The sequence below is a fragment of the Bipolaris maydis genome (assembly GCF_028858645.1).
Source record: "Bipolaris maydis strain C4 unplaced genomic scaffold PSV08scaffold_1, whole genome shotgun sequence".
In the NCBI taxonomy this organism is placed as follows: domain Eukaryota; kingdom Fungi; phylum Ascomycota; class Dothideomycetes; order Pleosporales; family Pleosporaceae; genus Bipolaris; species Bipolaris maydis.
In genome coordinates this window covers 1307243-1330473 of record NW_027093857.1, presented here as the reverse complement: position 1 = coordinate 1330473, position 23231 = coordinate 1307243, and the positions used below count along the sequence as shown (strand labels likewise).

Below are 23231 nucleotides of genomic sequence, written 5' to 3'. Positions count from 1 at the left end.
CGCCCCAGCAGCCCCAGCAGCCACGCTCGATGCCGCGGGAGTGCCTGTCTGCCCAAACAGGACTAGCGTCCTCGCAGCGTCAGCAGTTGTGCATGTCGTCCTTCAATTCACCCACCCACTGCACACCGGCCACCGCCATCCTTCCCTTGCTGTCGCCCGCTGCCCCCGCTGCCCCCGCTGCCCGTCTCCCTCCCTATGCAGCACTCGCGCGCACGCCTGATATGCCGCGCCCATAACCGCTTCACCCCCTCGATTGCCCTGTGGGAACATTTTGTCTGTCCCCACCTACCGCAGCGTTTTTCCTCGACTGCGACCGGACCCGCGCAACATGCCCTCGACAACGGCGCCCGGCAGGCCGAGGCCGAGGCGCAGCAAACAATAGAAAAGCCCCGCGCAGGGCCGGCATCCCGCGTAAGGAGGATGAGCACAGTCAAAGGACAATGGCTGCCAGACAAGGTCCAAGTATCAATTGCCAAGAACAAAGCAGCAAAGCAACTCCGCCAGCGAGAGTCGCTCACGCAGCCCGAGAAGCTGTTGGCTACGGCAAGAGAGGCATTTGCACAGTCAGAGGAATACGAGGGTGTTGTTGTCAAACCCATGGTCAGCACAATACCTATCAAAGAGAGTTCGTTGCCGTGGTGTCTGGATAGGACTGTGCACGATAAATCAGCCATGGACTTGTTGGTGCAGCCTCAACCTGTAATGCTAAATCGTCCTGCTGACAAGACCCTCCAGGCTAAACGAGGAAATCGAGAGATTCTACAAATACGCCGTGCCGAAAGACTACGAGCGGCTAGCCAGACAACATGTCATCCAGCAAGTGCGCAACCATGTAAAAATGGTCTCGTCAAATTACGATGTCCAAGTCTTCGGCTCGGAACGCAATGGCGTGGCTTTTGCTACCTCGGATATTGACTTGCGTCTTATGCAACCGTCCTGGGTCGCCGATCCTGCCATAGACAGGCTACCACCAGCAAAGAAGGAGCAAGCCAGAAGACTCAAAGTTCTTCTTAACCTGTTTCACCGTACCTTTAGAACGCACAAGTCATACTTTTTATCTACTCTCCGTCACGCCCGCTACCCCCTCATCAGCACCCAAGACTGCAACTCAGGCCTGGACGTCCAGATTGTCTTGTCCAACGACACGTCAATGTCAACCGCCATGATGAAGCATTACATGGACGAGATTCCCTACTTGCGCAAACTGTACTACGTAGTCAAGACCATCTTTAGCATCCGCGGCTTATCAGATGTCTTTCGGGGTGGCTTCGGATCATACTCCATCTTCATGATGTTAGTGGCCAGCATCAAGCATGCACCCCACGAACGACAAGACGCAGCGGGTGCGCTCCTCAATTTCCTCCGTTTCTACCGCGACTTCGACACTACGAAATACGGTATCTCGATTGACCCCGTAGAGTTATTCGACAAGACGCAACACCCCGTTGTCACCAAGCCAGTCAAAGAAAAACTCAATGTAAGACGAAGCCCCCCTCCCCTCCGCGCTACTTTGTATCCTGGCATCCGGGTTCGGGCCTGCTGACAATGTGCGTGCCCGCTAGAATGGAACAATGAAACCCCTGCCTGCATACATGCTCTGCCTGCGCGACCCGGCCGATGAGACAAACGACCTCGGCCGGAAAGGCATAGCCATCAAGCACGTCCAAGCAACGTTTGCCCACCTGCATAGCCAGCTGGTCGATGACATCAAAAAGAACACGCGACCATCCCTGCTCGGCCCACTTGTCGGCCCTTTCTACATGCTCAGCTACAAGCCCCGCGAGAAGCTGCAGGATTACGGCAGGCGCCTACAGCTCGAGGAACAAAAGTCTCTTGCTGCAAAGGCAAAGGCAATCAGAGATGCAGACAAAAAGATCGAGTCCGACTACAAACACACGGCCCCTCTACAGGCCAGCATACATAATGTCGAGTCTGCTAAACCTTTCCAAAAAGAGCAACAGATTCCTGCCATATAACAATACTACCGCTTTTTTTTTTGCCATAAAACCCATACTGCACTGTCATCATTACCCGTGTCACATCAAAAATAAGCAATCATGTGTAACACAAAGAGAAATGCACCTGTTCTGCTAAGCGTCTTGATAGCAAGTACTATGAAACCCATCCAGCATGCATGTTGTAGAACAGAAAACTCCCCTCAATCACCATGCTGTAAAAGGCATGTGTTCTTGACGACCATCCTTCCTCACACTCGTTGTATCCCATAGCAGATCCTGACAAAAAGATGCTTTCCTGCTTCCCCTTTCCTACTCTACTCTTCTTTCCCTTCTCTCTCTAGATGGCATACTTCCTGGTCCACTCGCGTGCCGTCGATTCGTAACGAGACCGGTCAGTCTTGTACACATGTGCAATCTCGGGAACAAGCGGGTCGTCAGGGTTCGGGTCTGTCAACATCGAACAGATACTCAACAGCACTAGGCAAATCTATCAGCAATGGCCTCGTCCAAAACGTCGTCGTCCTCCAACAACATACCCTTTGAGATGGTCAGAGCAGGGCTCCACTGGTCTCGCAGAATGTCCAAACAGATGCTGCCGTTGGAGTTGATGTTGGGGTGGTAGATACGGGTGGTGAAGTTGACCTTCGGGGGCTTGAAGGGGTAGTCGGTCGGGAAATGGATCGCTAGAAAGAAGACTCCTCCAGAATATGGTGAGTCACCCTGTGTTTGTTAGCTGCTGCATGTACTAGGGGATGGCGTGCCGGGCTAAAAAAGGTCTTAGGGAGTGGCAGAATCCAGGGGCGGACGTACAGGACCCATAATGGTTGCTTGCCAGTGAAACTGCAGTGATAGTCAGCATATCAGTGTCCAACGCAGTTTGCTTGCCCACGGCCGTATTGGCAGAGGCGCCTTGCACAGGTGTTGTGTGCAAAGAGTGACGTACCAGATCATCTCCGATAGGACCAGCTGAACAGGAAGAGGGAGGGTCACTACGGGTGCCATGTTAGCCAAACGTCTCAATAGTATCTGTACCGGGCTGTGAGACTGCGAGGATGTGAGGCTACGCAGGCTGCGTCGTGTTTGCTACAGCGCTCTGCAATCCGGCGGCCGTCATGCGAGCCCAAGTGCGAGCCTCGTGCCGGGAAGGGGGAAAGGGCGGCTATGCCACGCACCGACCGAGATCTGTGAGCTCCTTGTTGATGCGCTTGAGAGCCATGGCTACTGTGTGTGGGCAGTGTGGGTGGTATGGGTGGGTCGAGCGGTATCGCGGTAGTTGCGGTAAAGAGAGTCGGTGGTGTTGAAGAGTTGAAGTGGGATGTCTGCACAGACAAGGTGGTTAGTTAGCGGGGGGGGTCCAAAGAAAGCAAGTGCGGCGTCTCAGCGGCGCAGCGCGCCTCCGCCACGCAACTTGACGTACCTGTGCCTTTTCACATAAACAAGTAAAAGACAAACCGCAAAGGTGAGTGTGGAGGAAATATGACTGGGCTGAGCAGGGGCGGTCGCATTTATTATGTGTCGGGACCAACCGCACGAGGCGAGACAGGCCCAGCCGCCCAACTGTCACTGCCCACAAAATTCACCGAGCCATGACTGCGCAGAAGCCACTTTTGGGTGGCAACCTATCGAAGGCTGCAGAAGATGCATCGCGGCTGACATTCACGGCTCTTCCTCTTCACTCACCCACCACGATCCAATAACATCACTCACTCGTCAAACGGTCGTCTTAGTGGCGACTTGCGCTGTGGCCACGACGAGTCGGGATATGATACTTGCTGCGTTCGAGGCGAGCGTCCGCCGCCTCAGGGTTTGGCGTGCCTCTACTACTACTGCATATCTCCAACCAAACACCATTCCCTATACGCTAGCTACATGTAGTTGGATGATACCATTGAGTACATATTTTGGTTGTACAGCAACGTCAAAGCAAGCCAGGCATAATGATTTACAATCAGATGTCCTAATCAACAGAACGCCTGCAGACCGGTAATTGCTCGACCTAGGATCAACGCTATGCAATGTCAGCCAATATCCCAGCAGCTTCATCGCAGACACTCACAGTGGATATCGCTCTGTCCTTCATACGTCTGCGTCACGAACAGATTGGCAACGTGCCGTCCGATGCCGTATTCGTCTGAGACTGCGTTTCCGCCAAAAATCTCCTGTAGCCTAGTCATGGTCAACTTGTGCTGTGCACACACATGCTTGTTGTAACTTACGTCCGAGCGTTGACCAAGGCACGATCGCAGTTCTGTCTCTTGATCATGGAAATCATCTCGGGTGCAGCCTTGCCCTCATCCTTGAGTCGTCCAACCTGATGAGCCGCGAGAATTCCGTACGCAGCATCGGTCGTAGCATCAGCTAGCTTCTTCTGTACAAGCTGGTACTTGGCAATTGGGTTGTTCTTGAACTGCTTCCTCTCTAGTGCATATGTGCGTGCTCTAGCGATGCAGTCTTCCAAGGCACCCATAGTACCCCACGCGATACCATATCTTGCCGAGTTTAGGCAGCTAAAAGGCCCTCTCAGCCCCTCCACCTCTGGAAACATGTTTGCCTCGGGAACTGGGCATTCATCAAGTTGGATCATGCCAGTGATGGATGCCCGCAGTCCGTTCTTGTTCTTGATTGGCGGGGTCTCGAGAGTACCTGGTGGACACTGGTCACGCTCAATGACAAACCCCCGGATCTTGCCTGTGCTTTCTAGTTTTGCCCACACGAGCAGGACATCGGCAATGGGCGAGTTTGTAATCCACGTCTTTGAACCAGATAGCGAGTAGTAGCCCTTCTTTGACGGGTGCTCCTTTGCAATCGTCTCCATGGACCCAGGGTCTGACCCGTGATTAGGCTCAGTAAGACCAAAGCAACCCAGCAATTGGCCCTTTGCCATCTTTGGTAGAAGACGTTGTTTGAGTTCTTCAGACCCAAACTCTTCAATGCCACCCATAGCAAGCGAGCTCTGGACAGAGTAACCCGAACGGTATCCCGAGTCAACCCTCTCGACTGCTCTGGTGATCAAACCACCGGCTACGCTGCTGACACCAGCACACTCATAGCCTTTGATGGTTGCACCAAGCAGGCCCAGCTCGCCCATCTCTTGAATGATTTTCCTGTCAAAGTCCTCATTACGGTATGCCTCTGAAGAGTATGTTAGCCAAGTGTAGGGGTGAGTTGAGCATCTCATGTACCTAGCACCCTTGGGAGCATGCGCTCTTGACAATATGACTCTGCAGTCTCGGAAATAGCTTGCTCTTCTTCGGTCAATAGGTCGTTTGCCTTGAGTGGATCCTGCCAGTCAAAGGTCACGGGAGCATGTAGATTTCGCTTCCTGATAGCCGCGATCGGGGCCGGGGTACGCAATTGCCTGGAGGCATGTCTATATACTGGGCGGAGCATCTTGGGATGTTGTATAACAGCCGGGTAAGGACCTAGAAAGAAAAAGGAATTGTTATATCCGGGGGGGAGAAGCTACCCGGAGAGAAGTTATCCGTCATCGGCTTAGATCCGCCTCGGAAACTCCAGAAGTAGCCACGGTTCGGAACCAACTCCACAGTGGCAAGAGACCACGCATCATCCCGTCAAGCATGTGGGTATCTGATTGTCCAGGTTGCTGCTAATGTTTCAAACGTTGTGCAGAACACCCATGTGCCACATGCAGTTTGCGAGGCCTCCACAAGCGATTACAAGCAGAATGTGGGGTAATCGCGCCAAGCAATGCTCACCGTGATTGCGCGCCATGCTTAGGACGCGGACGCGACGTGACGATCGTCTGCGTCACCTTCCAGCCTCCGCGCAATTGCCTACGCTTGCACACTCAACATCACCGGTTGAATACAACAAAAACCAGACCCGCCAAAATACACACTACACTCGACCGCAATGGGTATTAAGCACCTCTACCAGCTCATCGATGAGCATACACCAGAGGCAGTCAAGAAAGGCGAGATCAAGAACCAGTTTGGTCGCAAGGTCGCCATAGTACGTCCAAGATTACCATTTTGTATCATATCAGTCACTAACTTGGCTAGGATGCGTACGTCGATGCAAGCATACCATGAGTTACGAAACCTGACACTGTGTAGATCTATGAGCATCTACAGTTTTCTTATCGCAGTCCGCTCCGATGGCCAGCAACTCATGAACGAAACGGGCGAGACCACATCACATCTCATGGGTCTGTTCTACCGCACAATGCGCATGGTCGACAACGGTATCAAGCCTCTTTACGTCTTTGACGGTGCTCCACCCAAGCTCAAATCCGGCGAGCTTGCAAAGCGATTCCAGCGCAAGACTGAAGCACAGGCTGCAGCAGAAGAAGCAAAGGAGACGGGCACGGCTGAAGATGTCGAGAAATTTTCGCGACGAACAGTGAGGGTGACAAAAGAACACAACGCGGAGTGTCAACGGTTGCTCAAGCTCATGGGCATCCCGTACATTATTGCGCCAACCGAGGCCGAGGCTCAATGTGCTGCGCTGGCCAAAGGAGGAAAGGTGTATGCCGCTGCATCAGAGGATATGGACACATTGACTTTCGCATCGCCAATTCTGCTACGACACTTGACCTTCAGTGAGCAGCGCAAGGAGCCCATTCTAGAAATCCATCTAGACAAGGTGCTTGAGGGCCTGGCGATGGACCAGAAGCAGGTACGACAGGTTACATCATATCAGATGGTTTTATACTCACAGCTTCCAGTTTATCGACCTGTGTATCCTCCTCGGCTGCGATTACCTCGACCCTATCAAGGGCATCGGTCCCAGCACTGCTCTCAAGCTCATCCGTGAGCACAAAGATCTCGAGGGTGTAGTCGAGCACATCAAGTCACAATCTTCCAAGAAACTCACCATTCCCGACGACTGGCCGTTTGCCGATGCGAGACTTCTCTTCCTCGAGCCCGACGTGCTCCCTGCCGACGCTCCAGAATGTGACTTCAAGTGGGAAGCACCAGATGTGGAGGGACTGGTCAAGTTCTTGGTAGAAGAGAAACATTTCAACGAGGACAGAGTGCGAAATGGAGCGGCCAAGCTGCAGAAGAACATGAAGACGGCGCAGCAGAGTAGGCTGGAGGGTTTCTTCAAGCCTATTGAGAAGACTGCCGAGGAAAAGGCCACCTTGAAGCGCAAAGCCGACGAGAAACTTGAGCTCAAGAAGAAGAAACAAAAGGAGACTGCAAAGGCCAAGAAAGAGGCCAAGGCCAAGCCGAGAACTGTTGGTTAATGAGTCGGTCTGGGATCTGTAAGCACATGCCGATATTCGAGGCAAGGAAAAAGGGCGTTTATGGAATTGTGATACCGATAGGCAATGGCGTTTGTATCAGGTGTATGCACATGAAATGCTCGTAGGCGAGTTAGGCCTGTACGATGCAATGTTTGCCGTGATACGTGGTATATGTTCTTTTGAGTAAATAAACAATATATATTAATTTGCCGTGTAACGGCACCAAAGGTAGTTACAGGTCTGGTATACACACAAGATTAATACTTTTGAAAGACAACTCGGCCATCCGGTCTATGTTCCCTAGGCACAAATGTTTTATATGCCCCACTCCTCTTTCTTTACATCATCCATTGTCAGAACATTGAACTCATCCCACGTATCATGTTATTTAACCTTCGCCCGCACGCAGGACGAGTAAAAGAACTCAATTGGGTTAACATCCTGTAATCAACACGTACAAATGTGCCGTTTGACTCCAACTACACATGTCTTTTATTTCTCTATGAAGTAATCACTACATGGAGTAGCGTGATAAGGGCTAGTGAAAACACTACTTTCTAGCGGGTATTCCTTTTTCTTCCTTACAGAGGATGTTGTGCGAGGGATAAATCACGACTGTTATTTCCGACCATGCTCCAGTTCTGGACTCACTTGTAACAAAGGCAACGAACAAGTGTAGTCACTAGTTTGTATTCAAAGCAACGCTTACTACTTGATACACCTAACGGAGAAGGGCGAAACATGTAAACATCATGTCCCCGGAGCGTCCGAGATCCAAACCTACAACTCGGGAACAAAAGCAAACAGACAAACTGAAATGAGCCACACTTTAATCCCCAAACATTTGCAACACTTGTTCAATCCCCGAGTCAACACATCGCCCCATCCCTACGCGCTCCCCGGGCAGCAACATGCAGCACTAAGCATCCCCAAACCAAATCAGATCAACCAACCAGAAAAATCTCTAGCCCACCACCTGACACTTTCCTCCCCGCGGAGTACACCTCCCAACCAGTTGCAGGAATCCCGGGGAATGTGTGGGGAGGAAAGTTATCTCTAACTGTAACCACGGTACCAGCGAGCTATGTCGCCGAAACCACCCTCCAAGATAGGAAAAGCTCGCTTCACTCGCCCGAGACAGAGAGCGACAGCCATCCATCCCTCGCGTTTTCTTGCCCTTTGCTGGGGAATTTAAACTTTGGGTTCGCTGATAAAGCTAGCTTAGCTTAGCGTTCTTTAGCCAGCCCCGAAGTCAGTTTTGAGGAAGAAACTAAAGAAACCCCAGCCGAGCATTTAAAGCCTCGCAAAAAAATTAAAAAAAAAAAAAGGGGGACTAAGAAGCTAGACAGGTTGAACTAAGTGTAGGTCAGACCATTTAATCACCAGTTCTTGGTTCAGCCCAGCTAAGAAAGCCCAACGCCGGACGAAAAGGCGTGTCTGACTGGAAACAATGACGCCAGAAGATACGGCAGGTACACACACACACACCTCTTGTTTGGTAACCCATTGTAAAAAAAAAGCAAAAAGGGGCATACGTAACAACGGAAAAGGTTGTGCTTTTGTTTGGTTGCTGTTTATCGTGGGCGAAGAAAAAACCTGGTTACGTTGAACGGCATACTCCGCATCGAAAGGAAAAAAAATGTAGTACATCCCCGTATCAATAGTACACAGAAAGTAAGGAAAAATACCGTTTTTTTTAAAAAAAAATACCTCGACTCGGAAGATAAAAGCACGTGGCAGAGATCATCGCTATGGGGGGGAGGGAGGGAGGGGGCACAGTATCGAGGGCAAACATACTAGATGCGGTGGATACGAGGAGAGAAAAAAAAAAGGTGTCAGAGCGGAAGAGAGAAAGCGAACGGATGATCTAGTGTGTAGGAGTTCTCGGATAAGTTGTCAAGATGATTTAAGATTGCGGAAGTGCGTAAGTAGTATAATACTTTTCCCATCTCGTGAGATCATCCAAAGCTAAGGCATTTTAGCGTGGGGGAGGGGGGAGAGAAGGGGAGAAGAAAGAGGGGTTGGCAATTATCAGTTTCCAAGTGAGGAATGTGATGCGGGTGTTTAACACTTACTTGCACACACACGCGTGCGCCTAGTATCCGTGTTATGCGTGGAAGTATGCAGAAAATGCAATGTTGAAAGGTTATTCAGTTAGCATCTTAACCGCCTCTCCTTCCCCGCCCGGCCGGTTGGGTCGCAAAAAAAGGGAAAACAAGTAATAAACACAGGGTCTCGGTCCTAGTACGCGAGTAAAAAAACAGGCTTGCTGGGCGAAAGCACAAAAGTGTATCTATGTAAAACATGGCGGTTTGCGGGCACTCCGTGTGTATGCCGGGTATGCCGTGTGGCGAGGGTTCAAGCGAGCTGGTTCAAAGTTTCCAAGCGGGTAAACTGCAGATGAGAGAGGCAAGGGAGGGGGGACCCCTATGGAGAATTTAAACGTTCGTGATATGCATATGCGTGGAATGGGATGGTTTTATTGCCCTGAGGGAGGGGGGAGGCGAGAAAACAGAGCGTCAACTTCAGGTATGTAACAAACGGCTAGAACGGCTTGTAACAAACGGTTGTTTGTGCCCAGTTCCCCGCCCCCCTCCCTTACGCAAGGTCATTTTCTGTCTGTGTGTATGTGGCTTGAAAGGCGCAAAAGGGTCCAGCGGATTGCGCGTGCTGAAGTGACGTTGAAAGTTTATGGGCGATAGAGTTTTGTGTGTGTGCTTAGATGGGGGGACCCTGAAACACATGACCATTACGTGACGTGTGATGTGATTTTGTGAAAATGCGGTATTCAAAAAGAATGGGAGAATCTCATTGCACGGCTCTGGCTTGTTCTGAGATTTACATACTATTTTGACTTTGGAGGGGTCCTGGCGCGCATCGTGCTGAGGATGGTGCCCTGGGACTTTGGCGCAAACTTTAGTGGTGAATACCGTGATTCGGGTAGACGTCGATTGGCTTTGATGCTGTCGAGTACCCTGCATACTGTCAGCACGAGATATCACGGCACGTGGCGAGCACCACGATTAGGCTGTGGCTATATGGAGGGGCTGCGTATCCTACCAGTCGGTATTGATGAATTTGACCGTCTCGCCGCCAGTCTTAACAATCTCTTTTTGAAGCTTGGTTGCAGCAAGACCGCCGCCTGCTCCTCCTCTTGCATTTACTGTGCCGAGAATCACGTGTGTGACTGTCCGTCGGCTCAAGGTGATGGAGTGTGTGGCGCCGTATGTGGCGAGTATTTGCTTCAACTTGTGATCTGAGACAAGGGGGGCAGTCGAGCCATTGAGATAGAAGCAGAGGCCCGCGAACAACTGTTTGTCCGGAGGCACCGAACTATCTTCACAAATGTTGCTCTCGGAGTATGTATCTGGTTCAAGCTCTGAGTCTGTCTTTGGCTCTGGGTGCATATTAGACTTAGGTACATGGTATATCGGTAACAAGACAAAGTGTATATATTACCCTTGTATTTAGACGGCTGTGTGCACGACTTGCCTGCGGTCCAGACTTCGGCAAGACTTTTTTGTCCACCGGTCCTGAGACTGTGGAGACCGACGTTGGCGGAGTCGTCGCTGCCTGCGCCGACCGTGTCTGTGATCCTCTTGCCGCCGTACCGACCACCCTTGAATTGCTCCCCCAGTTTGAGGTTACGCGACGCGCGCCATGATGTCGAGCCAGACAGCCGATTTTCGGCACGCTGATGACCAGTGCTGGAACTGTTCCAGGGGTCGAAAAAGGCACGTCTGGCGGGGGCGGATGGTTGTGATGCATACGCCCCTTGTCCGGGCGGGACAGCTAGGCGCGATCGACTCCCAGCATCACTGGCATCGTACGACAAGGGAGCCGGGGTATTACTCGGGTCGTCAACGGTCATATCGGGTGTTGCTGTGCCTCGCGTAAGGGTCGTCAAACGCGTGTGGAGGAGGGCGATAGACAATAGTCCATAGCACCTATTGCTGCAACGGCCTGGGCCATGGGGAGGCCGCCTGCAAACGGCAAGGCGTAGCGGGTCAGCGGAGGGTTACTTGCTTGTCTGTAGCAGCACATGCATACGGCCTCCATCCGTTCTATTGACTGCGTGACGAAAAGGAAAAAAAAACAAGCTCGCCATTTGCCAGGGTCCTGAGTCGGCTTTGACGCGAATCCTGCAAAACAAACTTTGTGCTCCAAAGAGCCATGCAGTTCCGACGCCAACCCATGCTCGCTCGGCTTAAAACTGCAAGGCTGCATGCATTAGGAAGTCACCCGTAGGATCGCCATGACGACTAGACACAAAACGGTATGCGCGTGGGTGTCTTTGACTCTGGTAGATATCTTTTCATTACTCGAGCACTCTCGACTCGATAGCAGCGTTACACTACGCCCTTGCCATGTTTTGAAGCATGCCCGCCATTGAATCAGGTTTACGCCTGTGTTGATGTAAATGTATTGTACAGCCCACGAGAAGCAATATAGCCATCCCCAAAACAAATATATGCTACAGCGCCATTACCATGCACCCTGTTCCTGAACACCATGCTTTATCCGTCATAGACCACATAAGCCCTAGCGTACTAACACGAAAGGAGAAAGAAAATGTTTTGACCCGCAAAGGATGATGCTTCTCATGATAACGCCCGCTAAACCCAGAGGCAAGGCCGTCGTGGCCGCAGCCAGGACCTCGGCAAATTTCCCCCCATGCCTTGTGAAAGAGAAAGAAAGAAAAAACAGGTAGAAGAAAAGTGACTAAACAATATGTAATCAATAAAAGAAACGGTACACGTCCAGTTGTTCAGTGGAGACAGGGTTCCTCCTTGCACCTGATAGACAGCGTACAGGCTTCGGTCCGGAAAAGGTACAACATGAGCTTTCTTGGAACCCTGACATGTGACCTTGGTCTGTAACCAGACGATCTTGTCGTGAATTCGTAATGGAGTCGTGGGCGGTCCATGGACCGCCTAGTTTTGGCCATTGGTCTTCTTACTGACTGAGGCCTCGTACATCAAGCGGTGCTTCTTCATCTCTTCTGCGTCAAAGGGCATGGCATCACTACCCTTTCGGCTCGAAAGTGAGGCGGAGCTGCCGTTGCCGAATCTGAGGCTTGCCAGCGACCGTGCCTTTTTGAGTGATTTCTTACCGGCATTCTCGCCAGTTTGGGGTACGTAGTCGGCAGCGCTTCGTTCCTTGATGCGGGTAATCTCTTCGACTTCAGGGCGAGGCTTGACGCGCATGCGCTTGAACTCGCGGGTGATTCTCTCCAACTTGCTGGGCCCTTTGATCGAGGTTGCATAGTTTGGAACAGGCTCAGCCGCAGGCTTTTCATACACGCTCGAGCCTACGCTCGGCCTGCGCTCAGAGCCAAAGCTCACGCCGGAGTCGTGCTTCTTCTCTTTTCCGGGACCATTCATGTATCGGTCAAACGACTCTGGGCCGTGTGTTGATATGCAGTCCTGGATCATGTTTTGGGCTACACGAAGGTACTTGTCGACGATGCGCTGAACAGAGGGCCAGCCAGTAGCGTCTTCGGGGCGCTTGTCCCGGTTGATCAATGGAAGCAGCACGTCTGGGCCCCTTCTCTGTACCTGACTAATCATGTCGAAGAAAACTTGGCGCTCTTCCCTGAGAACCTCATGGTCCAGATATTGGGAAGGCAGTTTCATCTGGCTATGGACAGGAGGAAACAGAGTGTTGAGGTAGCTGATGCAATTGAGCTTGCTGAACTCATCGTCTGAAAGGTGGTTGATCATAATCTGCGAATTGGCGTTAGTACATGAAGCAATGCCAAGCGAGCTAGGGAGAATGCTTACCCATCGACGAAGACCGAGCCAGATTTGGGCATAATATGACTCGGCTTTCTGGTTCTTGCCCTCAAGGTTGTTGATCCACAGAGCAATGCCCGGAGCCGTCTCCGCAACACGGGCCATGTCGGCTTCCCACGTGTCCCTGTGGACGTCGAGAGCTTCAAAAGTAGTCGCCATTTCGCGGCGGCGGCGGGTCTCGAGGTCTTTGAGGTAATCGAGGGCGGTCAAGGCCTGGCTCCAGTCGACTTCCGAAGGGTCGGGCATGAAGGTACGGGTGACAAAGTTGACGATGAAGGCGGGGGGCAGGGCGCTGGTTCGTGTAGGCAGGGCCTTGAGTTGGTTCATAAGGGATGAGGTGAAGCTCATGGTCGCAGCTTCAGCGCTGTTCCAGGCAAACTGGCCATTGACGGGGGATGTGCTGCCAGACCTAGATGGGTTCTTGGGGAGAGGGTGAGCTCGGTCCACGCGATTCAGCTCGTACATGGTCTTGAGGGGAATGTCATAGCTGCCGGGGTATTGCAAAACGTGCTCGAGAACATAGGCCATGGAGGAATGGTTGGACTCGTCCGAGGCGGTGCGTGAATGACTGGGTGACATGGCGAGGACTTTGTAGTGTGTCAATGCGAGCGGAAACCGAGGACGCCTTTTGTTTTTGGCAGGTTGGCGACGCCGCAGCACTAGAGTGCGTGTGGCAGCGCAGTCGAGGCCGCGGGAGTTGCAGTGGCTGGTTGCCGGTGGTGGTGAAGAGCAAGAGGTAGCTGAGTGGACGTGGGGTTTTTGGTGGGGGGGAGGGGGAGGGGGCCGCAGTGTGGTGGGAGGGAAAAGAAGCGGCGACGGGGAGCGGAGCCCGATAAAAGGAAGGAACTGGAACCAGGTCCGAGGCGAGGAAGGTCCGAGGGGGACGGAGAGAAAAGCAAGCAGAGCAAGCAAGTAGGGTGTGCGGTGGTAGAGGGCTTGTGGTTGTGGTTGTGTTGTTATGGGCGGCGGCAGTGGTTGTTGTTATTATTGTTGTTGTGGTTGGTGGTGGTGGTGGTGGTGGTGGTGAGTAGTCGAGTGGTGGGGATGGGCCGGCGTTTAGTCGTGTTACCGTCAACAAAGGAAGGGCAAACGCAGCCGTTGTTGGTCGCGGATGGAGGTGGTTGTGGAGGAGGAGAGAAGAGGGAGGAGGTTGGGGTATGTAGTGGTCGAAGGGGAGGCGCGGGCAGAGCGCGGATAGGTATACAGAAAGGGTTTTTGCGTTTGCTCTAGTCGACGGTGGCAGCAGCGCGCCTCATCCCTGCGCGGGGCCCGTGATGGGCAGAGTCGCAGGTCGCACTTGCATGAGTGGCGTCAGTGACAGGGGCTTCCAGCTTCCCCGAGAACCATGACCAGCTGGGCCTAGGGCGCTGCATCGCTCCCAGGCTGCCCGGCTCCACGCCGACGCTGCCCCGGTGCAGCAGACTACGCTTTGGGAAATACGCTCGCCGCCCCGTCATCGTGAGCCAGACCATGGTGCAGCCCTCTTGCTCAGCCAGCAGCCCGCAGCCCGCAGCCCGCAGCCCTCAGCCGCCAGCCCTTTCAGCCTCGCTTGGCCACGGCGGACCCTTGCGACGTCATCCATGCCTCTCTCTTCATCTCTCCCGGCGGCCGGCGCTGCGCAGGAGCCACAGCATCATGGTACAGGGAGCCGGTCGTTCTGGCTGGCGGGCTGCCGGATTGGCTGACTGATGGAATGAATGAATGAGAGCGGGCTGGCGGCCAAGCAGCGACAGCAGGGTCCATCGTTCCGGCTGTATCGAGCCTCCGTGGCCGAGTCAGGGCGACGAGAGCCCAAAGGCGTGCGAGTCGAGTCGAGGGCAAACTCAAACTACTGTTTTGCCTGTCCCTCGTTGCCTCCATCGGTCCCACTTCGCTGCAAACTCCACGCTGAACGGCGACCGTGTCAATGCCGCACCTTGCAGACTACACATGCACCTCCTCATGCACCCTCTCGCCCACTCAACGCCCGCCATTTTCCGCGCCGGCCCAATCACAAAATTGCATTGCCTGTGCCTGTTTCCAAACCGCTAGCATGCGCCTGTGCCTGAGCCTGAGCCTGAGCCTGTGCCGGCTGCTGCAAACACTGCTGCTCCTGATGATCCCTTGAACACTCATGGCTGCAGCACCACTACCTACCCCCGCCACTTGTCAACGCTGTACTACTTACTTACTGCCTTGCACTGGCTCGCCGGGTCTAGCCTGTCTGTCACTGGTCCTGGACCCTCGTCCTTCCATACTTACGCACGCAACGCAGCCCTCGCACCCTAGCCCCGCCAATAGTTGCTTCGACATGCACCACATCCCAAAACGACCTTCACCTATTACTCTGCTCTAATACCATCCAGCGCCCCCCTTCCTCCCTTCCTCCCTCCTTTCGTCTACGACCAAGTATCTGCTCATGTAACTGTGTACCTTGCAGCCGTGGACCTGCACCCACCCTTGCACCCTCGTCACCACACCCCCCTGTCTGCAATCCCACGCCAGCCCTTGCAACTCAAGTCCTCTCTGTCTTTCTTTTCCCAGTCTCCACCACACGCGGCTTCTCTGACAAAAAAGCACCCCCAAGATGCAGTCATGTCCACGATGGGCATACCCGCATCCCGTCTTGTATGCAATTTCTTCGTGCATCCGCGCTACATACTAATACGACACGGTTCGACGTTGCTAGCTGCCCCGTCGGACCGAGTCCGATAGGCTTTGGCAAGCACATCCTTGGGCACCAACCTTGCCTCCCATGCTGCAAACAAGCGCATTGACGATGCGTTTCGGCCGTTCAGAGCGCAACACAATGCAAAATAATAGTCCTCACAGTCTTAATATTCGCAGTGCATCCCCATTTGAGCTACCGGCGGAGCCCAAGCCTAGCCCCATTCTTGCCTCAGCCAGGACCGCCTCACCTAATCCGTCCAGAACCTGTCATCCCTTGGCGAGTGGCATACTCCGTATCCAAGCATGCCCATCGTAGTCTGAACGAATCATACTCCTGGTGCAGATCCCATTTGTACTTACTCGAGGTAAGCCGTAGATGACAGTTTCATGTTACGGACATCGGCCTTGGTGAACAGCACAAGCCGGCGTACACCGACGCAGACGCATCAAGCCAAACATGCATATTCGAGTCCATACTTATTGGGCCCTTGCAATAATCTCCGTGGCGATCAATCTAGCGGGGGGTGGCCCAGCATTCCGCGCTTTCCCGGCTTTTCCACCATCTCCCCGCCAAACGTCCATGGGTCTGATTCGTCAGAGCTTCTATTAACCCCCCTCTCCCTTGATATCAACACAACTGCTGCTGCAAACACCCCAACGAGTATCCATTGTGCACTCAACCTTTGTTCATAGCAAACCACACAGAGCTGGCCCGCGCGTGAGACTCATCGTCTCGTCGCTACGCGACAAACATCGCTCTCGGTTTCGTCAAGTCTCAACTTGTTGCGCGTCACACCAAAGCACTAATCACCGGGTCCCCCTCAAGTAAACACCATGTTACCATTGCTATGGGTTTTTTCTATAGCCACTACTCTCCCTTTGCCTTGGCTATTGCTAGGCGATAATCACTACTCTCCCTTGGCTACCTCTCTTCTCCGCAATTTGACGGGGCCTCCGCGGGGTACTGCGCTCTATCATGTATTGGCGGAGTTTCGTCCGACATGGAAAAAGGTACCAGGAACTTAATCGTTCTCTTGTCGTCACACATCACAATAGTCATTTGTAGTACCGAACTTCAGGGGGAGGCCAGTCTGGTCTAGTCTCCAACACCTCCAACTTCCCATGTGCGTCCAAAGTATGTGTGTAGCTAAGAACGTGGCTTAGACCCCCAAGTCGTGCTACCAAACAGGCAATCTTGTGCGTCGGCCGACCTCCCGATATCAGGTACGCTGCACGTCAAGACCAGCTAATAGCTTCTAGCGCATCTTAGTGCATACGCAGTAGGTCAAGTGTAGCTGAGCAGACCCTCGCAATCCAGGGAAAAAGCAAAGAATCCGATCGACTTGGGCGAAGGTCCAGATGGACAATCATCTCAAATCCTATGGATGGAACCTGTGCCTGTTAGCTATTCCTCGTGCCTTCTAGACCCTACTCTCCGCCCATTACTGATCGGACCAGTCATCGTCGCTGGGTCGTTATCGATACCAGCTAGTATACGTCATGACACCTGCCAGTGGTAACAAATGTAGAGTGCCGGAGATACATTGAAAAGCCCTACCACACAAGGCGCAGAGTGATCGACTGCATTCTGTGGGCGACTAGCGGGAAGAAGGGGGAGGGGGAGGGTCAGCACAAGTCGGCAGCGCGCCCTACGCGTATTCCTGATGAGTCACCCCAACCAAGGCAGGTGCATATCACCAATGTTTTCCAGGACACACCGGATTGCTTCCATCACATCTACCACACAGTGCCTGCCTCGCCACCTCCTTGCACAATGGCAACGAGCGCTGAGCTCGACTTCGTCACCGTAGACGTCTTCACCTCCGAGCCATACCAAGGCAACCCGCTAGCCATTGTGCGCATACCTAGCGGCCGCACACTAACTCAGGAACAGAAACAGGCCATTGCACGAGAATTTAACCTTTCCGAGACAACCTTCCTGCATGAGAATGCGGAGGGTGAAGCCAATCTAATATGGACCGTGGACATCTTCATGACATCGCGGGAGCTACCGTTCGCAGGGCACCCCACAGTGGGTACGGCGTGTTATGTCCTAGGACGAACTGCTCAGGCTCAGGGACTTGATCATGGCGTCGTCGAGGCAGCCTTCAACTTGAAAGCTGGGCCGGTACGGCTACAATATGACGTGGCCAAGAAGACGGCCAAGGCTTCGATACCCCACGATGTGTACGTTGTTGATCCCCCCTATTTACGTTTGTTGTCAGGTCTGTATTTGCGGATCTGGCGTTTTGGTGGATTTCATTCGATTCAAGTGGTGGCGGCGCTGTCTTAAGTCTTCGTTCAATGTTGTGCTCTGTCTGTCTTTTTAGTTGACAGATGCAAACTCGAGTGCGCTATACATGAAGGCTGACCAGGACAGACACATTCATGAAAAGAGATATACCAACGAAATGCTCTTCAAAGTACAGCCTCAGTTGGCAGAGGCTCATAGCCAGGACAAGATCAAAGTAAAGATTGACTTTCCCATAGTCTCCATTGTCAAAGGCATGACGTTTGTTCTGGTCGAGCTGGAGAGCGTCGAGGCCTTGGCCATGGTGTCATTGGCTGGCCAATCCCTTGCGGTCAACGGCCTGGATGAAGGTTGGAACATAACCTTCGTTGGCATGTATTTCTTTGTTCGAGTGACAAACAAGGACGAAGGAGTGACGACACTGAGGACGCGGATGATCGAGGGCCCGTTGGAAGATCCAGCTACTGGAAGTGCCGCCAGTGATCTGGCAGCCTATCTCTCACTGACAGAAGGTGGAGTCAACAAGACATTTCAGTACGAGATTGTTCAAGGCGTGGAGATGGGAAGGCGTAGCCAAATTCTCATCGATGTTGACATGAATGAAAACGGGTCTATTTCGGAGGTCCGTCTCGAAGGTGGCGCGGTTCAGGTTATGAAGGGGCAAGTAGTTGTCTGAAATCGCAAAGATAGCGTCTTCTAGATCATGGTAAAGCGTCCAACAATTCTAAGGCATGGATATTTGCAGTTCCGAAGAATAACGCGTGGCTAGAGTCTAAGTCAACAAGCGCAGTCGAAATTATTAAGCAAGGGATCGCACCAGCCCTCCACCTTCCCCCCCAAATCAACCAACCAACGTACGTCACCAGCCTGCTTCAGAGTAGTCCAACTTGAGTTGTTTTTGTGCAAGTCGGTTACAGATGTAGATCTATCGTGCCTGAAAACCTACCTTGCCTCAGGCCTGCCGAGGGACCCATTGAAGCCGATCCGCATGGGGTAATTAACGTTGATTCAGTAATCTTCCCCAAGGTACACACCAAACGCATAGCGCTGGTTCAACGCAACGCGTGTCAGCTTTTCGTTTCCGGAGAGGGCACGTTTTGCCAATGCGGGAGCAACGGGTAACTGTTCTCTTGGAAAAGCCTTGGGTCAAGCCTCAGAAAAGTAAACCCAAGGTTGCGTATATACGTCAGCACGGAGATTCCAAGAAACAAGAATTACGCTGATACGGGTGCGGCGAGGGTTGCATCCGCTGCAGAGCCTGCAAATTGTTGGTGGGCGATGCAAGAGCAGGATGGTTAGCGCCTTGGATGATACCTGCTGATAACAGGGCCGAGATATTGCACATGGGCTCTTGGTCGCCGCCGTTGTCGAGTACTAGTGTGTGCATGTGTGCAAAGTGCGACTCAGACCACACTTGAGCGCTGTGGAGTGCCTGTTTTCGGCCTTGGGGCCTTCCGCCTGTCACCTGTGGCGCCGTTGTTGACAGATGACGACAATGCCAACTAGCCTTGTCAATAACGCACGAATCACATATCACAGTGTAGCAGTGAGGCTCGAGGAGGAGGCATGGGTCACATATTCGTGGCGCAGGGGCGACAATTAATTTCCGCAAGGCTAGTTACGACGCTGGCAAAAGCTATAGGGATCTATTACACGTTCCTGCGGCGCACTCGGTTACCGTTGAATACACAGTAAAGCATTATATGGGGTATACTACAATATGCTCGAAAACGAGGAGGATCGACAAAAGTGCCTGGCGCCATGCGGCGTCAAGCCCATTTGGGCATGGCCGTAGCCCGATGCGGCTAGTGTGAACGACTTTCGCGGCACTCTGTGCTTTACATGAGCAACCTCTAACACCATCCGTTTCTCGCGTCTCCTCCTCAATGCCTGGTGCATTCCTGTATCGGCGTGGCTGCCACAACAGCCTCAGTCAGTAGCGCAGCGCGACTTGATGCCCGCGCTCCGTGCGTGAGCCCATGTTTGCCGGAAAATGTGGGTGTGAGACATGTCTGCCTTCATCGCGGGTTTCATGCCCAAGGAACGAGGAGCCGCCTTGCCAGGTTGTTTTTGCTGCCCTTGTCCTTTGGACATCGCCAAGGACTTAAGAGACCCTCTCCTCGACAAGTATTTGACTTCTTGCCATCATCAGTCGCTTGTTTACTCACAATCCGGTTCTGCAGTCGAGGGTTACATTCCTTTCTCTTCCTCTTAATTATTTTCTACCAGATTACGTTGAACGTATCTGCCCTCTCTTCTCTTCTCTCTATTGTAATCCACCGCTAGCCGGATCTCCACTCCTTATAACTTTCTTTTTCTCGCTCCAGATCTCACTTCAAGACTTCAACATGCGGTTTTCAACTCTCATTCCCCTCCTCCTCGCGGCAGGTGTCGCCAATGCCCAACGCAACAACGGCCGCCAGAACAACGGTGGCAACAACAATGGCGGCAACAACAACAACGGTGGCAACAACAACAACGGTGGCAACAACAATGGCGGTAACAACAACAACAACAACAACAACAACAACAACCAACTTTGCCTTAACCCGGACAATGTTCAGGATGCTAGTAAAACCAATGGACTTGCAGGCACAGAGGAAGCGGGACAGGCTGCTTCCGTCACGTAAGTTTTCATATCCACAATTCTCTGTGACTATAGTACTGACATCACCAGCGATAATGCCAACTTCATCAACTTCTGTCAAGGCAAGACTAAGACCAACGGTCTTCAGGTCAAAGAAGGTTCTTGCAACGGCATTGGTTAGTGTGCTCTATTCCTCGTTTCTGCATCATCTTCTAACCATTACCGCAGTCTACGGAGATATCCCTTCTGTCAATAACATGATCTCGACTGTCTTTGTCAACCCCAAGAATGGTGACACTGTTCAACCTAACCAGGCAATCACATTCGCCGTCAAGTCCACCAACCTGGAAGCTGGCTCGTTTACGAACCCCGACACCACTTACTACGCTGCTCCCCAGGCTCTGAAGGGCGGAAAAATTGTTGGCCACACTCATATCACTGTCCAGGACCTGAATGGCGACATCAACACCGAGAACCCTCCTGATCCACAGACATTTGCTTTCTTTAAGGGTATCAACACCGCTGCCAACGGCCAGGGTCAACTTACTGCCGCCCTTGCTGACGGTCTTCCTGCTGGCGTCTACCGTGCCTGCACTCTTACTTCCTCCAGCAACCATGCGCCTGTTATCATGCCCGTTGCTCAGCGTGGCGGACAGGATGACTGTGTAAGGTTCACTGTTGGTGGCAACGGCGGCGGCAACAACAACGGCGGTAACAACAACGGTCAGAACAACGGCGGTAACAACAACGGTCAGAACAACGGCGGTAACAACAACGGTCAGAACAACGGCGGTAACAACAACGGCCAGAACAATGGTCAGAACAAGGGTCAGAACGGCGGCCAGGGCCAAGGTGGTCAAGGAGGCCAAGGTGGCTTCGGTGGACGTCGTGGCCGCGGTCGTGGTCGTGGACGCTTCTCCCGCCGCCACTACATCGCATAAATGGCTCCATTCACAACTACACGCCGAACGGATTTGACAAGAGTGTAGAAGTCACGCATGATTAGGGGGGTTGGCAACAACACAGTGAGGTTTGGGGTTTTAAGGGCGGTTTTACGCCGTTATAATGGATGGCTTTTTATTCTTGAAAACACACACAACGGGAACCAAATCTTTTATCAATTGGTTAAGTTATAAGCAATCACACAGTAACAACACACATACACGTATGGGATGATGGTTGAGGGGGGTTAAAGAGCAAAGGAGGGCCAAAGGAGAGGAAAGAGAGAAAGATGTCAATACTCTGCGGAGATTGAAGCAAAGGCGCTTCATAGGACTGGTTCTAAAGGTTGCGCGAGCGGGCGAGAGAGAAATCTTTTCTTTGTTTTATTCTTTTTTTTTATCTTGTCGCTTTGCGCCCTACGTAGCTTTTCTATCCCCCAATATCCCCACTGCCGTATGCAATTGATGAAATGTAGAATTATCACATTTTTCCTCTCTTCCTTCATCTTTTCCCTTTGCACTTTTCACACCTTTACGTGAGAAACTTAACAGTGTGTCAATTCTGTCAGAGACGAGTTCTGACAGAATTGACACACATACACAATTAGCCCGACTTGACTCTTACTATTGTTAGAGGGGCTCCGTTACTTGGGTTTCTCTCGGCGCATAAATTCTTCGGCAACAATTCAAAAACTGGCCCGAAACGTAGTATGCGTCGCGCCAGCCAACGCAACCTGGGTGCTGATCAGGCACGAAGGTGTTGCAGCGTATGTGTCGCAAAACTCGCACTTTACCCGGGGAGGCTATGGCATCGTTCGGGCTGAGAGGGTTCCGATGCAGGACCTCATATTGCGTCATTTCTGGGTTGGGGGGTTGGAATCAGAGAGAGTGTGTGAGGAGAGTGGGTGGCAGGGTGTCTCGGGGTGAAACTGGGTTGGGTGTAGTTAGGCGCTGAGTTTGGCGGGAATGCACAACATAGCCGAGGGGGTTAGGGGGGTAGATCGAAGATTCGACTAGGTACAGACTTGATGATTTTATACTGTTCCCATGGTTTATAGGAATGAAGGATTGGGATTTTGCAATGTGGAAGAGGACTTTTTTCCTCGTTTTGGTATGGTTTTGCGCCTTCTAATAGGTCACTTTCTAAACACATTTCTCACAAACTGTTGGTTTTTGCTCATTGACTATTGGACAACATGACATATAGCTGCCCATGTGTGTTCTAGCATGCATCCTATGTATTGAGAAATGGAATAAATCACGTCAGCCCACACGCATCTATTATAGAATTGGAGTTTAAGGAATTGATTAATTCAAGTTCTTGTACTCCAAAGGACCGACCGCCATCACTCCATGGCAGATAGAATCATGTGCACTTTGGTAAACAGCCATTCACACAGCGCATTCTTTTTTTACGAAGCAATGGCCTTTGCAGAAGTCATACGCTGAGCCATCAGACTAAACACAGCAACGGAAGAAATGAAAATGGCGATGTTGTAGAACTGTAGTATCAATCAGCTCAACAGTTGGTGCCTATCGCGTTGCCTAAGCCAGAACATACAGCCTTTCTGGAGTACGCGCTCTCTTCGGCTTCGCTACGCGCGTCGACAAAGAGTCGACGTAGATTTGGCAGATTCGAAGGCTATCACTCTGCATCAGAACCATGACCTAGAGTAATTATTCCCCTTGTCAACTCACCATGATGATCCTCTCGTGATAGCGGAGTGACGGCGGCGGCGAAAGCGTCGAAGCGTTGGGCTAGATGCCATCCCAACGCACGGGCCTTATCATCAAGGTGGCAGTCGCGAAGCTCCACCAACATTGTCCCTTTAGCCATTCAC

General features: G+C 52.2%; 9 protein-coding genes across 9 annotated transcripts; 4 read left to right on the top strand and 5 right to left on the bottom strand.

Moving 5' to 3' along the window:
* Positions 1–195: 195 nt before the first annotated feature.
* PSV08DRAFT_357918 (uncharacterized protein) lies at positions 196–1996 on the top strand (the record flags this gene model as incomplete). The annotated part of the gene is made up of 3 exons (XM_014222686.1): positions 196–680; positions 736–1477; positions 1563–1996. The coding sequence occupies 3 exons, from the start codon at positions 196–198 to the stop codon at positions 1974–1976; spliced, it is 1641 nt and encodes a 546-aa protein (XP_014078161.1). The 3' UTR covers positions 1977–1996.
* Positions 1997–2065: 69 nt separating this feature from the next.
* On the bottom strand, positions 2066–3425 carry PSV08DRAFT_255411 (ubiquitin-conjugating enzyme/RWD-like protein). Its single transcript, XM_066092474.1, has 6 exons — positions 3376–3425; positions 3131–3277; positions 2902–2947; positions 2769–2798; positions 2495–2678; positions 2066–2435 (listed from the first exon to the last, which is right to left on the bottom strand). The coding sequence occupies exons 2-6, from the start codon at positions 3172–3174 to the stop codon at positions 2296–2298; spliced, it is 444 nt and encodes a 147-aa protein (XP_065949946.1). The 5' UTR covers positions 3175–3277; positions 3376–3425; the 3' UTR covers positions 2066–2295.
* Positions 3426–3632: 207 nt separating this feature from the next.
* Positions 3633–5348, bottom strand: PSV08DRAFT_406474 (acyl-CoA dehydrogenase/oxidase; the record flags this gene model as incomplete). Its single annotated transcript, XM_066093741.1, has 4 exons — positions 3633–3966; positions 4015–4124; positions 4175–5090; positions 5141–5348. The coding sequence occupies 4 exons, from the start codon at positions 5346–5348 to the stop codon at positions 3920–3922; spliced, it is 1281 nt and encodes a 426-aa protein (XP_065949945.1). The 3' UTR covers positions 3633–3919.
* A 414-nt stretch (positions 5349–5762) lies between these two features.
* PSV08DRAFT_357914 (PIN domain-like protein) lies at positions 5763–7398 on the top strand. Its single transcript, XM_014222684.2, has 4 exons — positions 5763–5930; positions 5993–5997; positions 6035–6596; positions 6646–7398. The coding sequence occupies exons 1-4, from the start codon at positions 5832–5834 to the stop codon at positions 7165–7167; spliced, it is 1188 nt and encodes a 395-aa protein (XP_014078159.1). The 5' UTR covers positions 5763–5831; the 3' UTR covers positions 7168–7398.
* Positions 7399–9952: 2554 nt separating this feature from the next.
* Positions 9953–11244, bottom strand: PSV08DRAFT_255391 (uncharacterized protein). The gene is made up of 3 exons (XM_014222683.1): positions 10627–11244; positions 10228–10564; positions 9953–10142 (listed from the first exon to the last, which is right to left on the bottom strand). The coding sequence occupies exons 1-3, from the start codon at positions 11036–11038 to the stop codon at positions 10013–10015; spliced, it is 879 nt and encodes a 292-aa protein (XP_014078158.1). The 5' UTR covers positions 11039–11244; the 3' UTR covers positions 9953–10012.
* Positions 11245–12101: 857 nt separating this feature from the next.
* On the bottom strand, positions 12102–13541 carry PSV08DRAFT_346069 (uncharacterized protein; the record flags this gene model as incomplete). Its single annotated transcript, XM_014222682.2, has 2 exons — positions 12102–12893; positions 12951–13541. 2 exons carry the CDS (start codon positions 13539–13541, stop codon positions 12102–12104), a joined length of 1383 nt encoding a protein of 460 aa, XP_014078157.2.
* A 3841-nt stretch (positions 13542–17382) lies between these two features.
* On the top strand, positions 17383–18765 carry PSV08DRAFT_255362 (uncharacterized protein; the record flags this gene model as incomplete). Its single annotated transcript, XM_014222681.2, has 3 exons — positions 17383–17798; positions 17992–18568; positions 18632–18765. 2 exons carry the CDS (start codon positions 17386–17388, stop codon positions 18536–18538), a joined length of 960 nt encoding a protein of 319 aa, XP_014078156.1. The 3' UTR covers positions 18539–18568; positions 18632–18765.
* Positions 18766–20210: 1445 nt separating this feature from the next.
* PSV08DRAFT_357910 (uncharacterized protein) lies at positions 20211–21784 on the top strand (the record flags this gene model as incomplete). Its single annotated transcript, XM_014222680.2, has 3 exons — positions 20211–20488; positions 20540–20625; positions 20678–21784. The coding sequence occupies 3 exons, from the start codon at positions 20211–20213 to the stop codon at positions 21388–21390; spliced, it is 1077 nt and encodes a 358-aa protein (XP_014078155.2). The 3' UTR covers positions 21391–21784.
* An 867-nt stretch (positions 21785–22651) lies between these two features.
* On the bottom strand, positions 22652–23115 carry PSV08DRAFT_1553 (uncharacterized protein). The gene is made up of 3 exons (XM_014222679.2): positions 23089–23115; positions 22952–23032; positions 22652–22892 (listed from the first exon to the last, which is right to left on the bottom strand). Exons 1-3 carry the CDS (start codon positions 23089–23091, stop codon positions 22803–22805), a joined length of 174 nt encoding a protein of 57 aa, XP_014078154.1. The 5' UTR covers positions 23092–23115; the 3' UTR covers positions 22652–22802.
* Positions 23116–23231: the final 116 nt, after the last annotated feature.

What these genes read in the sequence shown, in the direction of transcription:
- PSV08DRAFT_255411 (XM_066092474.1), bottom strand. Translation starts at nt 3,174, where the DNA reads ATGGCTCTCAAGCGCATCAACAAGGAGCTCACAGATCTCGGTCG. An exon ending in GAGCTCACAGATCTCGGTCG is followed by an intron (nt 2,948 to 3,130) that starts GTGCGTGGCATA and finishes TGGCACCCGTAG; the next exon opens with TGACCCTCCCTCTTCCTGTT. An exon ending in AAGCAACCATTATGGGTCCT is followed by an intron (nt 2,679 to 2,768) that starts GTACGTCCGCCC and finishes TAACAAACACAG; the next exon opens with GGTGACTCACCATATTCTGG.
- PSV08DRAFT_357914 (XM_014222684.2), top strand. Translation starts at nt 5,832, where the DNA reads ATGGGTATTAAGCACCTCTACCAGCTCATCGATGAGCATACACCAGAG. An exon ending in TGGCGATGGACCAGAAGCAG is followed by an intron (nt 6,597 to 6,645) that starts GTACGACAGGTT and finishes CACAGCTTCCAG; the next exon opens with TTTATCGACCTGTGTATCCT.
- PSV08DRAFT_255391 (XM_014222683.1), bottom strand. Translation starts at nt 11,038, where the DNA reads ATGACCGTTGACGACCCGAGTAATACCCCGGCTCCCTTGTCGTACGAT. An exon ending in ACAGCCGTCTAAATACAAGG is followed by an intron (nt 10,565 to 10,626) that starts GTAATATATACA and finishes ATATGCACCCAG; the next exon opens with AGCCAAAGACAGACTCAGAG. An exon ending in AAATTCATCAATACCGACTG is followed by an intron (nt 10,143 to 10,227) that starts GTAGGATACGCA and finishes GACAGTATGCAG; the next exon opens with GGTACTCGACAGCATCAAAG.
- PSV08DRAFT_1553 (XM_014222679.2), bottom strand. An exon ending in GCGCGTACTCCAGAAAGGCT is followed by an intron (nt 22,893 to 22,951) that starts GTATGTTCTGGC and finishes TTGATACTACAG; the next exon opens with TTCTACAACATCGCCATTTT.